This window comes from Meleagris gallopavo, chromosome 6, assembly GCF_000146605.3.
Source record: "Meleagris gallopavo isolate NT-WF06-2002-E0010 breed Aviagen turkey brand Nicholas breeding stock chromosome 6, Turkey_5.1, whole genome shotgun sequence".
Classification (NCBI taxonomy): Eukaryota; Metazoa; Chordata; class Aves; order Galliformes; family Phasianidae; genus Meleagris; species Meleagris gallopavo.
In genome coordinates, this window is record NC_015016.2 from 40,200,130 (window position 1) to 40,214,809 (window position 14,680).

At 39.4% G+C, this 14,680-nt stretch overlaps 1 protein-coding gene across 2 annotated transcripts in view; it reads right to left on the bottom strand.

Moving 5' to 3' along the window:
• Positions 1 to 628: 628 nt before the first annotated feature.
• CAPN7 (calpain 7) overlaps positions 629 to 14,680 on the bottom strand; it is a 28,841-nt gene continuing 14,789 nt past the window's right edge. For both annotated transcript variants that reach the window (XM_010712919.3, XM_010712920.3), the window contains 10 exons: positions 13,953 to 14,073; positions 13,593 to 13,737; positions 12,466 to 12,565; positions 11,058 to 11,193; positions 10,584 to 10,659; positions 8,780 to 8,925; positions 8,253 to 8,315; positions 6,105 to 6,235; positions 4,691 to 4,783; positions 629 to 4,606 (listed from right to left, as the gene is read on the bottom strand). In XM_010712919.3, the coding sequence (XP_010711221.1) occupies positions 4,462 to 4,606; positions 4,691 to 4,783; positions 6,105 to 6,235; positions 8,253 to 8,315; positions 8,780 to 8,925; positions 10,584 to 10,659; positions 11,058 to 11,193; positions 12,466 to 12,565; positions 13,593 to 13,737; positions 13,953 to 14,073 (1,156 nt within the window). In that variant the 3' untranslated portion in view covers positions 629 to 4,461. The remainder of the gene's footprint in view (positions 4,607 to 4,690; positions 4,784 to 6,104; positions 6,236 to 8,252; positions 8,316 to 8,779; positions 8,926 to 10,583; positions 10,660 to 11,057; positions 11,194 to 12,465; positions 12,566 to 13,592; positions 13,738 to 13,952; positions 14,074 to 14,680) is intronic.

A 14,680-nucleotide genomic window follows, 5' to 3' on the forward strand; every position in this document is an offset into this window, starting at 1 on the left:
TCACCTCTACTGGTGTTGAATATGTGCATTTATGTGATCTGAAGGCCGAGCTTTTCTATTTGCAGGATTTTCCCACCCAATGCATGCTTCCAGCTTCTGCTGCAGCCATTACTAAGGGAAAAGCTGGCACTGTCAGTATTAAATATGAAAAGCGGTGCCACAGTGTCACGTTATATTAAGTGTTTTACTTATCCTTTTGTCATTGAGCCACTGTCTGTTGCGTTAGGAAAAGCAACAGAGGAGCTTCAGGCTTTCTGTTAATCAGTACCTATTGCTCTTTTCTGGTTTTTGTTGCTTTTTAAACATTTTGCTATCAGCTTTGCTCTCATAGTGCTGGTTCTGACCAGAGACTTGTGCAGCTGTGTATGGATAATGTTACGTTCAGCAGGATCAGAGAAAGTTACGTGTGCTGCCTTGTGCATGCTGGGATTGTTGGATTCAGCTCCCAACAGCTTGAAGCCATTGCTCTGGAGGCGTGGGAGGGTGCAGAACCAGCGTGCCCATACAGCCACAGCGCGGCTCCAGGGTCAGTGCGAGGATCTCACTGCAGCATTCTTCCTTTGGCGACACCGATGCTTGGCAGGTAAACCACACTTCAGATGTACAAGCAAACAGGCACAAACATGTGTCTATTAAATTAATGGAAAACTCATTTTATTTTAAACTCTGTAAAAGCTGTAATTATAAATATGACAGACTTAAATGAACAGACATCACTGGGGAGTACAGGCAAATCAATGAGCTTCTTCCAGTTACTTTTCTGTTGGAATCTTTACAGCTTTACAGTATCCTGATATGTAATGTGATAGTAGCTGCCTTCATGGGTATAAAAAATAAGCCTCTGGTGTATCAAAGTATTTGTGAGCAGTAAGAATGTATAAAGCAAGTTAATGTAGGAATTCTTCTACTCTTTGGCATTATCACACAATTTAATATGTTCTTGTTTGACTAAGTGATGAAAACTTCTATGGTTCTGTACATAGATTTAATTCTAAGCAGCTGGTTGTTCCAACACTTCATAGTTTGCATGGTCAACTGTGTAATTACTGTACAAAACAGTTCAGTGAAACTTGCATGAGGAAAGTAGGACTGAAACTCAGACTCGTGAGGCAGATGCAATAGGAAGTGTTGTTACCATTCATCCATGTACTGAATTGCAGAAAGCCTTGGAAAATTGATGGGATGAGTCCTTCAGAATCAGACCCATGCATTCCCAACACAACAATCAGAGATGCCTGTGCTGGAAGGGGGGTGACTCACCCTGAGATATCAACAGCAGCACATAGGGTCTTGTATGGAGCTCTAAGGTAAGATTTAAAACAAAAACCCCAAACCAAAATACTGAAAAGCCTTCTCAGTGTATAAGCGTGGAGAATGTTAAAACTTCTGAAGAAGGTTCTCCAGTTGTCCCTTAGCACCAGTGACAGAGAACTTAAAATCATCTATTTGCTGTAATCTTTCCTCAGTGAATCAAAGAAAGTGCAAATCCTCTTAGAGCTCCTCACAACAACCAGCTTTCATTGGTATTTGGCTGCCTTGTTTTGCAGCTTGGTCAGTTTTCAGTTGTCACGTATTGTGCACTCATAGAGTGAAGTATGCTTATTGGTGAATTTTGTATTTTCATGTTTAAAAAGCAGAGAAGAGTTGAGGGTTATACATATCAAGCTGAAAGTGATGTGGGCAATGTACCTTGCCCCCTACCCACAACATAAGCTGTGGCTGTGCAGCTCTTTCAGTTCCCCCCTCCCTACAGTCCATGCTCCTTTCTGGAAGTCTTAACTGGACAACCTTTCCAATCTTAACTCAGTATCTAATATTCTGTCATTAGAGATAAAAAAAAATAAAAATATGCTGTGGTGTAATCATAGCAACAAGGTTAGGGAAAGAATAGAATAACCTATGTCTTCAGCTGAGGCTGTGCTGTAATTGAAGGAGCAGTTCATTCTCCACTCATTTTTCCAGATTTGGGAAAAAAAAATAATAGAACTATGTATGACAGATCAAAGGAAAACAGAAGTACTTATGTGAGCAATTTCTGTAAGAAAAAAAGAGACAAGAAAATACCATAAGAGGAATTTGTTACAAGCAGAAATGGCAGACACTGTAGAGTGTTACAAGAATATTTTCTATTTCCTTTGAAACACTGCACTTGAGCATTTTGTAAACAGTGATATTCCACTAACCATGTTGGTGCAGTGTTTGAATAAGACTTGCATTAAAAGGACAGCAATATCAAACTTCAATCCTGTCCCCTTAGAGGCATAAGCCCCATCCACTGATTGTACTGTGTGTAAGAAGCATTGCTGTCTGGTAGATACAGCTTTTCTCGCTGAGCCTTATATGCTTGTTTCTTCCAACATAAGCTTTGCTCCAAGCATGTGCTTGGAGGAGGAAGAAATAAATAGAAAAAACCCTTTCTATAGAACAGAACCCTAGTACAGAAAAGAACTGGCTTTTACTGTGGTCTATCAGCTTGATCTCAACAGGTGGGGAGAGGCAACAGCTTAGTGCTGAAGGTTGGCAGTTCTGTCCTCTGCCTTTTGTAATTTTGAAAGTTTAGATGTCACAGGTGATAAAATACTGCAGGACCACAGCTTTGGTTTAACCTGAGCTAAACAAATAGCACATGTTTACAGGGAACACGTAAGCAAACAAAGTTTAAATTTTGTAGGGAGGAACAGCCCTTGGCACAACCGACTGCACCCGGAAGCCCAGGATAACTACAAAGAACCTAATGGGTTTTTGCTCAGCTTATGCCCATGCTGTTCCCTGTGTTGATATGCTGCAAAAGAAGGTAAGTCACTAGTGACAAGCTCAGCACAAGGCCCAGATGGTCTCTGAGAAACTGCAGTCCAAGAAGGCATGTGAACTCACTGTCCTTTGAAAGCCAGACGTTTGTTAAGCAGCTGTGTCACGATAGAGATGAAGAAAGAAGGAGCTCAGACTTTCTGGGGAGGGCAAAGAGACTTCTGAGGGAGTAATTTTACCCCCAGGTATTTCTAGTTCTCCTGTAGCACATGCTCAGTTTCCTAACAAACAAGTGGCACTTATGTTCTGAAAATACCACCTTGTTGCTTGAAAACTTGCCAAAGTGGAAGAGCTAAGAGCTTCCTGTGGTAGCTTTAAAAGCACCCTTTTCCACAACTGTCACATGCAGTTCTGTCTGTTGTTCAAGGAAAAAAACCCACATAATTAAGATCATTTAGTATTTGAATTAAGAAGGAAAATACAGTTACCTTTAATCCTCTTTGGATATTGTATGTGTGTATATCTGATAGGCTAAATTTTTTTTTCCTGGAGTAATCCTAATTCCAATGCTTTCTTAAGAATTTTAACCCTGTTTCTGCTGCCACTGGCCAACTGTACGCTGTTTTAAATCAGTTTCAATTTAGAAGCAAAAGGTGCCTTCCAGAAGAGAGATCTTCTATAATAGGAGCAGTAAATCCCCACCTAGCAGATGTAGTTCAGGAAGGGAGGAGGATTAAATGATCCTTCTCCTATGAGCCCCATACTTGTAAAAGTAACAAGGATAAAACATCTCCTTGCTAGAGCGCTGATGGTGGGTAGTTCACTCTCCAGCAGCACCAGCAAATGAGGCTACTTTGGTAGGTGCAGAGAATCTCACAGCTCACCTCTGGATGAAAATCTTTCCCCCTGCCATGTGAAGGGCGTGCTCTGCTCACTGCTGTTGGTTACCTTCCCCCTCTCAATGCTGATTCCCAGCAGGCAGGGTCTGGCAGCTTGTAGTAAGAAAGCCATATCTACCTTGTGCTGTGATGTGCACTAAAGTAATACAAAATAACAGGTAATAAGGGTGAATCTTTTGCTAATCTTTTGCTTTTTTAGAAGTAGCTAAAGCTGGGGTCTTCCTTATCTTTTACTCCTATGTACATACTTGAGATAAGCTGAACGTGATAGTGGCAGTCTGGAATATGTGCTCAGCAGTAGTGAACTCAAATGTGAGAAGTGCTTCAATGCTGTAAACATTCAAGGCAGCAATATAAATGGTATTTACTACATATTTGGGCCTGAGAATGAATAAGTAGAATACACAAGAATATTTTTCTTACATTTTTACATTTCAGAATAAAATCTTCAACCCATAGACTTTGTACTTTAGGAGAAGAGAATTTCAGTGTTAGTTTTTCTCTGAACTCACTAGATTTTGATTTGAATTGTAGAAAAACTGCAACAAATTACATTATGTTCTTCCAGTTTGTCTGGATGTAACACTTCAGCTTGTTCACAAGCCTGCTGAACAGTGCTTACACCAATACTATAGCAGCAAAAACCACATCTAATTTTTTGTCACAATCAATTGCCAAATTGGTAATTGTGTTCTTGGCTATAACTTAGGATGCAATTTTATTTTATGCATATCTGCAATAAGTTATTCACCTTTCTGAGACTGTAGGGCAATTCAAAAATAGTCCTTAAGCAGCTATGTCTGGGTCTGTCTCCTCACTGAAGCTGCGATACCCTCAGTGGAGAAGTGCTATTAAAATCTAAGAAAAAAGGACCCTCTTGTTGAGGCAGGAATGTGGTGGGGATAATGTTGTAGACTCCAGCAAGGATGTTCTCCACTTCCAGGTAGCAAAATCCACACCTATGATAAAAGAAGTGATTTCTTACAACCAAGGTCTGAAACGTTTCAAGCAGTAAAGATTTCATTGAATCAACTATTTATTACCTGTAGTCCCCGCTGCTCTTCTTCTGAAAGCCATAGGAACCAGGATCTCCTACTGTTGACACAGTGACAATTTCAAACCCAACACTGTACTGCCTGCAAGCCAAGTGACAGACCATTACTGCAATTATTTGGGGAATCAGAGCTAGCAGAAAGAGAGTAAGTTTTTGAAGACTGTATAGCTGGAATACATTTAAGTTTTGTCACATTGGTGACAGAAACGTGAGTGAAGCTTACCATGACATGAGTGTACAACTTGGAGGAAGGCATTTTAGTTTCAGAACTCTATCTGGAAAAATCTCTGCTAGCTTTTTGCCTCTACGCCAAAGCAGAGCCCAAGTGGTTAGACTTGCAGTGACGTGCATACAGGTTTTGGGCTGCGATCTGATCACCATCACAGGAACGTGAACGTTGGTGATCTCAGCACAATTCTCATGTTTCACTGCAACCTGGGACAATTTGTCTACTACCTCTTTGTAAATGTGACAGGCACTGCTGGCTCTGTCAGTCAAACTACTCAAGCATGATCTACAAATGCAGCAAATGCAAGCAGAAAAAGAAATGCTTAATTAGTGGAGTGGGAGAGCTACACCTACAAGGAAACTCGCTCACGTGCATTTCATGAGAGAGTTTCCTCAAAGAGAAGGTGGAGAGAAACATGCTACCAATTTATGGTGACACTGTGCAGCTTTGTGAAAAAACTGATCATGTGATGACTGCATGGCAGGAGCTGCTGCTATTTAGAAGTGCTGTATACTGATATCTTGAGGCAGATAAATTTTGCTGAAGGAATCTGACCTACATGACTTTAGTATAGGACTACAAGAAGTGAGAAAGTGCTTCCCCTTACCCTTTATTAGATATCATGAGGCATACTGACAAGTACTGCAAAGGGTTTGAGAGGATCATACCACTTGAACCACATTTTAAGTTAGACCTATTTTATATTCTACTTTCTTGAATATCCCCTCCAAAACCTGGCCCTCCTGAGCCCTCTCCAGAGCTGAGATGCAGGAATTGAATAAAGGTCCACTCTACAACAGCAACACTTGAGAGCCTGTAAGTATTATTTGCAACTCTGGGAAGAAGCTTTCACTATGAAAGACTCTTCATAGGGCACAGACATCCAATTCTTCCTCCTGATCTGCCAGTCACAGAGTAGATGCATTGACAGAGCTGAAACTCTGCACAGGCTGTTATTTAAGAACCTGTGTTTAGCATTTAGCGTTGATGGCAAGGTTAGAAACAAACAGTGCTATACTTGCTTAATAAAAAGCTTAATAAAAAGCTTAATATAGCTGCTTCCCCTATATTATCTCTGGCTTTTCCAGGATCTTCTCATCCACTCCTTGGAGGACTCTGATAACTTATCCTTAGTGCATGATACTCTCACTGTGTAGAGAAGCATGTGACAAACCTTGGTCCACGCAGCTCAATTAGTAATGGTCCGCTCTTGTCCAGCTGGAATTGATAGATAGGGTTATTTTTGTAGCTGTCTCTGAAGTTTCCACATCCTCCAGCACTGTGACCTTTCCACTGTCCATTAACCTAAAAAGTCAAAAATACAGAAAATGTTTTGTATCCTGAGAATTTGTGTATAGATAAGTGATACAAGACATGAAGTGCCTCTCACTCCATTTGTCCCTGACTATAGTAATCTTGGAATCTTTAAAGAGTAAGTGAAAACCAGAATTTGATCAGATTCAGAAAGTTTAACTACCTGACTCAAAGCCTTAGATCTCTTATAAAGGTAATAAGATTCAGCTCATAAAGACCAGGTGTTGTAGCCTTTGCTTGGAAAATCTCTCCATCCAGCACTGCCCATTCACCACCATGCACTCTGATAAGCAGCGCTACTGAGACAAAGATATCTATAAGGACAGACTCCAAAAGGACAAAGAAATACAAGAGACAGAATGTAGCTCAGATTTTAAGAAACAGGCCATCTGTTTGCAAGTTCCTCCTGCTAGTCATTAAATGAAAGTTCTAAGACATGCCAGGCATTCGCACAGTTATAGCTGAGCTGCAGTCCCTGTATGTTACTTCCCTCCCCTCTCTGTCAAACCATCAGGGATCAACAATTTTTCCTGTGATTTAGTTTCTCTACTCAGTGTCCAAAACCCTCAAAGGTGACAAGTCAGGAAAGCAAGGGGGATTTCTTCCCACATCACACAACCTGAGGCTGCTGTAAATTTCCAGGCCTTTTCTACTTCAATTGTGGAATCCCACCACAGCTGGGCTAGCACACAGCAGATGACCATCCAACTTTGGTACAAGCCATCTCAATAGTGCTTTCTTTGACTGGTAAATTGTGAAACAGGCCAATTGGTAAATTGTGAATTAGTTATCTGCTTGTCTTTAAATACAATGACTGCAATACAGTTACCAAGTAAGCATTAAACAGCCTTCTGTATTTAATCATTCAGACAAAGCCAGTCGTAGCCAGATAAAACGTGCCTTTCATGTGAATAGCAGACAGATATTATCTTCAGATAGTTAACAGGAGGCTTCCATGTACTTAATTCTCTTTTGAAACTATCACAGCATAAAACAGATGACATGTCTTAAGCAGGCATATCATCTTTGGTGCATTTTTCTCTTCTTAAACCATTTTTTCAAACTAAGCTCAGTTTTTTTAGAGCTACAAGTGACAGTGGTTTCTTAAACAACTGACAATATGGTCACATTGCTCCCAGGAATCTCTCTAGCTACCTACTGTGCTCCTGAACTGGTGAGATTCAAGGACAATAATAACAGCAGCATGTGGCTGCCAGACCACGTAGACTTCTCACTTATTCTAGCCAAGTATTTGCTCTTGCCACTACTGCTGCTCTCCTCTCAGGGAGCATTTCTGTATGAAATACACCATCTGTATGCTGTCTCATTCCTATTTGACAATTTGAGTGCTTATCCTAGTTATTACAGACCTTTGAGATAACTTAGCAAAATTTAAGGCCTGTAAGACAAATGGACTTAATTAGGATGGTCCCAGTCTCAGTAGTGGTGCCTCTGCTTTGCCTCTGCTGCTTATGCCCCATCGTGCCAGGAATTTTGGAAGAAAATTGCTCACTTTCTTTTGATAAAGTGCACAACACTCTGTACGCTCATTACATATTAGGGCATGGGTTGTTACTCCAAAGGTCATTCTGTTCTACAAAGGATTGATTTTGTATCTGCACCAGTACAGCTCTAACACTCTCTGTGATGAAGATAAAGCTTATATACTGGATAAGAGTCTCTTGCTGATAAAATTTAAGCCACTATCCTTATTATATAAAGAGTCAGCCAGCTACCAAAGGCTTTTTTGTTGTAATGAACAACACTTAAAGCAGCTAATTGTTTGGCAAGTTAGATGCAACTTAAGTACTTGGTTGGTCTTGCACTAGGTATGCTTAGATTAAGCTCTAGGTGACCTCCTTAATTAAGAAGTTTGTTTTTGAGAAGACAGTCTAAGCTGGCATTTCTGGACATTAGTGGAAAATTATATTTAGGAACCCTGTACATCTCAAACATGGAAAACCTAAACTAGAATCGTTACTTAGTAACTCAAAAAAAAATTCCTTACCCGTTTGGAAGTGGTGTAAGGTGTAGGAATCTTGGAAAAGGTAAACTTGCACAAGGAATACACCTGTGTGGAAAAGCAGGAGGTGGTCACCCATCTGGCATTTCTCATGACATTAAAAAAAAAAAACAAAACAGAACTGCCTACAAATATTTTTTAGATACTTGCTCTATTTACATGCTTTAAAAACAACCACAAAGGAAATGCAGCTTTAGTACTTGGGCTCCAGTGACCTCTTTCTGTCTTACCTATCTCTTATCAGAAGGCATTTCAGAGGAAAAGGAAAGGTAGTGGCTGATGGCAAAAGGAGTTCCCCACCACCAGCGTATTGTATTGACACCCTATATTGTCTCAGCTACAATGGAGAACATTATCAAACACATCATCCAGTGATTCCACTCCATTGTTCATAGCCTCCCTCCTCAAAGTAAAAACATGGACCCAGAAGTGTACTCACTCATCACATTTACAAATAGAGGACACTTTACAGTATAATTATTCACATTTATTATGAAACCAGCAGTACGTACCCTGATGGTGTAATGGATAGTGTTTTGTTTCTCATACTGAGACACCACTAACGTAAACGTATGGGTCCCTGGAGAGGTCAGCTTTATCTTGGTCAGATAATGAGGACTGTTGATCCGAATGCCATCAATATATGGAAGAGGATCAGCTGAAAAAGAAAAGAATGAACGCTTCTCCCAGTCAAAGAAACCCCTCAGCCATTTATAATCAATGAATTCTGCCCAGAAACTCAGACTTGCTACTGTGTTTAGACTATAAGCAGACTTAAGTGCTTTCAGAAGAAAGGAGCCTCAAGATTTGCTCACAGAAAGCAAGGACAGATAAGAGCAACTATCATTTTCTGAAGATGTACATCACACATGACAGGACAAATTCTGCACCTGAAAGTACAGCTTAAATGACTTGAGAGAACTACTTGTCCAGCTCTCACCAACGCCTCTGTTCAAAGGAGTTCTACTGTGATTATGTTGAAATGTAAAGAAAAAGATAAGGAATGTTTGAGCACTCTACAAAAATCTATGAGAAGTCTGCTAGAGAAGCTCCCTTCTCTGTTGACAGGGCAGCTGCAGTTGGTAGACAGGACTCTGCAATATGTTCATGCCTTTGAGAAACAAAACCACATCTCCATTCTCCTAGGATCACCTTACAATACAAACGCAGTATTTATTATAAGCATCCCAAGCATTTTTCTTTCACAATTACACAATGCAATTTGTTATCTGGGCTCTAATTTGTTATTTCCAGAATTCTTTTAGTTTTAGTGAAGCAGAGACAAGTCTAGCCAATTACTTCAATAGATCCAGGATCAGGTCCTTTGTTTTCTTCCACAAAGCAACATGGCAGAAGGGGAAGGATTAAAATAAAACAAGAAGCTTAGGAATGGGAAATCCCTGTCTTAGTGCCAAAGGATTAACCTGTTTTGTTCTGATCTCATTTTAACAGATGGTAAAAATAATACTGCAGCTTGACAAATCTATTTCCATGGAAAAAGGTTTCAAATGAGTTTGAGCTCGTGAGATTAAAAGTTTATGAAAGAGTTTGGTTATCAAGAAAAAACAGACAAATCATCCAGCTCTCCTTAATGGTCCTGCTGGAAAACTGTCTTTTTCAAGCACAGCAGAACAGTTCCCTCCAGTGTACAGAAGTGCATTGGTAGCTGACCTGAATGTTTTCAGTATAACACACAAAATAAGCACTGCTACAACTACCAGCATCACAAGCATGTTTAGGGCAGTAAAGACAAACAAATTCTTTAACAAGATCAGCTCGTGCAAAACCTGATGTTTTGGGAAGGTCTCGGTGGATGTTTTTTACAGAAAGATGGCTTGGATTGTAGGCAAACTTTTTGGCATAGTACACTGAACAAGACCAGAGATGAACTCCACAACCACTATCAGCTATTCCAGTAGAAAAACAAGCAAACCCAAATGAGGAAAAAAAAAGCACAAGTTCCACTTTGTTCAGAAGAACTTTAAAAGCTCCTATTACCTGTCACATGAGCATTACCTTTACTTCCTGTGTCTCAGATCTACTATCTTGGAATAAAACATACATAGCCTTTATGTAGCTGCAATAAAGCTCCAAAAAATCAAGTAGGGTTAAGATCTTAAGCACGTACAGCTTGGTTTATTCCTTCCATGCAGTCTGTTAAAGTGGTCAAAGAGCTGAATAACTGCATCAGAAGACTGACCTCATAGAATGAGCTTTGCAGCATGAAAACACACCGCGCCTTTCTTTCCCAGAGAACTCTGCAAGTGTTCATTTATTGTTAAGCATCACCTTTTTTGACAGTTATGGTATACTAACCTGGATAGTAAACTTTTTTGCCATCAGTCTTGTATACAACCATAGTAATAAATTCCCTATTATGTGCAAAGTCATCCTATAAAAAAACACAAATGGAGTTATAAGCTTCTGTGGAATATAACTGACATTAAATCTAAATCAAACACAGTCTCCCATCCCTTTGATCACCACACGCTATGGCCCGATAGTTGTGTTCATCTTTTTAAAATGTCTGAATTAAACCAACTACCACTAATTTAACTGACAAAAGTTCAGGCCCCTGGGAGTCAGAATTCCTTTGGTACTCTAGTGGTGGAACGTAATCACCTCACTCCATTTCTACACTAAGTCTATCTCAACCATCTTGAAAGCAGGTATCCGTACTGCTGAATCTAAAGTTTGTACATATACACATACCTGGAACATGTAAACATGAGCATAATATCACAGAAGATACTACAGAGCTCAGAATATGGAAAGCACGAGAACTCCCACCTTATCTGTGATGTGTCTACTCAGCAGCACCCAGACCACAGCTCCACCCTGTGGGCACTGCACCTCCAGCTTGTACTGCGGGTTGTTGGCCAGGCTGTAGGCATCCTTCACTGGGCCTTGCTTTGCATCCCAAGTACTAGGAGCAATGCAGACATTTCATCAGATCAGTTTTGAAAACAAAGAGACTTACACTTCTCTAATTGCAGGATACTTCATATGAGCTTTTATGTCCAAAAGCTTGCTTTTCTTTTTCCCCCTCCTCTACAGACTTCTATATTCAGGTAAATTTTTGAATAACAATTAATCTGCTTAATGTTTGGAAAGGTATCTCGAGGTACCCTACTACAAAACCTGCCTCAGGAACTGTTTGGACAAGAAAAACGTGGGAGAAAAAAAAAGTACTGATGACAACACAAAGTGTGACACACTGGGAACAGAAATGGATAAAGCTATTTGTGTCATTGACCCTTCCCACCCCTTAGAGCAGCATTTGTGAATGGCTGCATTATTAACTAAGCTTCAATTTATCTCTGTTGTTATGCCACTATTTATAGCAGATGTCACTGTGCTAGGCACTGCCCTATGCAGAGGTATGACAATCATTAATAATACAAGGAAATACAGAGTAGAAGATGACTGAATGTGCATGTTCATCTTAGAGCTCAAAAGTGCTACAGGACAGCACTTTTTGGAACTAGTCTGAACACAAAGGTGGAAGGAATCTTTACAGAGAAATTGAGAAGTTGTACTATTGACAGTGGAGCTCATGCAGAGCTAACACATACAGAAGCCATGTGGAAGCAGAGGTGAAGCGTGCTATACTGCAGCAGAGAAACAAATAAACCCTCACTTCCAGAAACAGAGGCACTTGTCTTCTAACTGGGTTAGAAAAAGATTGAATGAAATGAGAGAACAAGTATCATGTTCAAATAAATTGATGGCTAAAGAAGGTAACATACAATTACAATTGGTGAGAAATGGACTTTGATTATGACATGAGCAAATACACCTTGTAAAGCCAACATGCACTGCACAAATGGCTTGCAACTGCCCAGTAAAATGAATTCCAAATAAAAGTTAGGTCACTGAAGCACTGCTAGCGACTGTGTAAACTAACACTAACTGTGCAAAAATCTGATTTCTATTCTAATACAGAAATGTGGTACTGAGATCAGCATCCACTTATACCTTACACCTTAGGTCTACAGTATCATCACAAAGATCACAGGAGTTTCAACAGTGTTATAGAAAACCTCAAAACAAAAGCCTGGGTTCAGAATTTAAAATAGTAAAGCTGGACTCCAACCATGCTCTTGAGCCCAGTTGTGAGAAAAAAAGGGAAGAAAGGAAACACCTCATCAAGACATTCAGCATTATATTGACACAGAAGTTCTTCTCTTGGACCAACCTGTGAATACATGTAGATTCTTTAAAAAGACCTGGGTTCCAACTCAAATAAATAACATCATAGTACTGGCACAAGTCCTCCCAGGCAATCCAGAAAATCCCTAAAAAAGAATTGCTGTTATTGTTTGCTAATCAGAAATGTTTAATTTACTCATTTTTCAAAAGTCTCTTCAGGCAAAAAAACCAGTTGATATAAGCCCCACATTTCTATGAAACAGAGCAGTAACATCTGCAAACCTACATTCCTAACGTTAAACTTAACTCACAAAGCAAACAAGTTAAACCAAGATAGACAAGTTAGTTCGAATCTCTGCTTATCTTTAACATTGGGTTCTTTCTGAAGCTTCCAAGACATTTCCTTTCTCAAGCACTAATCAGAGGGCACGAGAGAACCTCTATGCTATCTGATAAAGACAGCACTAATTGATACTGAGCTGCCTTATTCTTTTCTAAGTTTCTGAAAAAAAATAAAATAAGATAGGTTATCCCAGTTCAACAAACCAGTTTAGCAACACAATGAACTATTCAATTAATGTGAGTATCCTGAAATTTCAGGTACTTCTTTAGCACCTCACATCTGCTTCATCTTTATAATTCTTGTGTAATTTTAACGCTCTATAGCTCATTTAATTGCATCTCCAACCAACACCACCACCTACAAATTGACTCTCAAATAGCTCTCTGATACTGGCACTCACAGGTCTTGCAGCATTAGAAAAATATACAGTCAGAACAGCTACATAGCTAGACTAGAAAATCAGTAGGTAAATCCAGTCAGAAAAATAACTTCCTTAAAACTGTTAATGTAACTTCATATAAATTTTAACTCCTAGACTCTACAGATGCACTAATTCCTTACTGAATGGATCTATAATGAGCTAATCTCTCCTAACTACCAAAAGCCAGGACTGTTATTCTTACACACTGCATGAAGTTCATAATGAAATGCTAAAATCTAATGGACTTGGATGCATACTGTTGTCAAAATGAAGTGGCATTAAACAAAAGGGTTTCCTCACTTACTCCACCTGTTTCTCGTGCTTAAGTGTTTCTTTCCACCCTTCTGCAGGGATAAACCACCAAGGTCTGTGTTATTTGAACATACAGCGACTTTTTATGCCTTATTACCATTGTCTATTTTCTGAGCTGTTCTTGGATCAAAGTTCAAGTATTTTTGTAAATCTGGGGTCCAACTTCTTGTATCGTTTTCACTGTATCGTCCCTTCCAACGTAAGTGGCTCCATGGATTTTTCAGCTGGAGGAATCTAAGCCCCTGAGGAAATACAGAATAAAACTGCTGGATTCACCTTATCAAAGTTATTTTCCTATTTGTAAGAGAATAGGGACCAGCATCTTAAGGAAATACAGCATCATTGAGCTTTATTGGGAAATCCTGGAAAGCTTAAGACAAAATAAACTAAAAATCAGTAGCAATTCATCTTGGACAAAGGTTTCAAGCTGAAAAAAGTGTTCAGTTTTACTTGGTACCTTATGTTCTCTTATATCCAAGACTGCATAGGCATGGGTTGGAACTAAACCCCATTTTTCTCCTTCCTCTTCAGACATCACGCCTGTTGCTGTTGTGATAAGGACATCTCCTTTATGAAACCTATTTAAAAAACAGAGAACATTTGAATTAAGGTATCGTTAACAGCTGCAAACGAACATTTGACAGATACTGTAATGGCGTGTTTGCACACTGTTAGTATGCTCCTACTTCATAGGAATACAGGAATACTTCATAGGAATACTTGTAAGCAGAAATCACACTTGAAGATGCTTCAGAAAACAGAACTATTTTCTTCCAATATGGAAGAACAGGCTGCATGTGAAATAAATGGCTATTATCATTGTAACATAAAAATAACCATTTGTCATTCTAAAATTCAATCTGTGTCATTTGTTAAAAATACTCACAGATCTTCAGCTGTAAACAGAAATGTTTACATCACTGTAAACCACTGCATACAGTGAGTTAACTCTATTGACCCCAGGGTTTTGATGGGGCTTCACAAACTTGAAAAAATAAATAAATCCTTCTAGATTTCTGCATGTGCCCACAATCCAGCTTTTATGTCACTCCATGTTATTCCTACAGGGTTTGAACTGTCAAACGACAGCTGAGTTCTGCAACTGTTCTGAACTGCAGTTGTTCACAGTGATCAGTGTTATGAAGATCTGCTAATGTTTCCTAGAACATGATACAATTCAAGTAC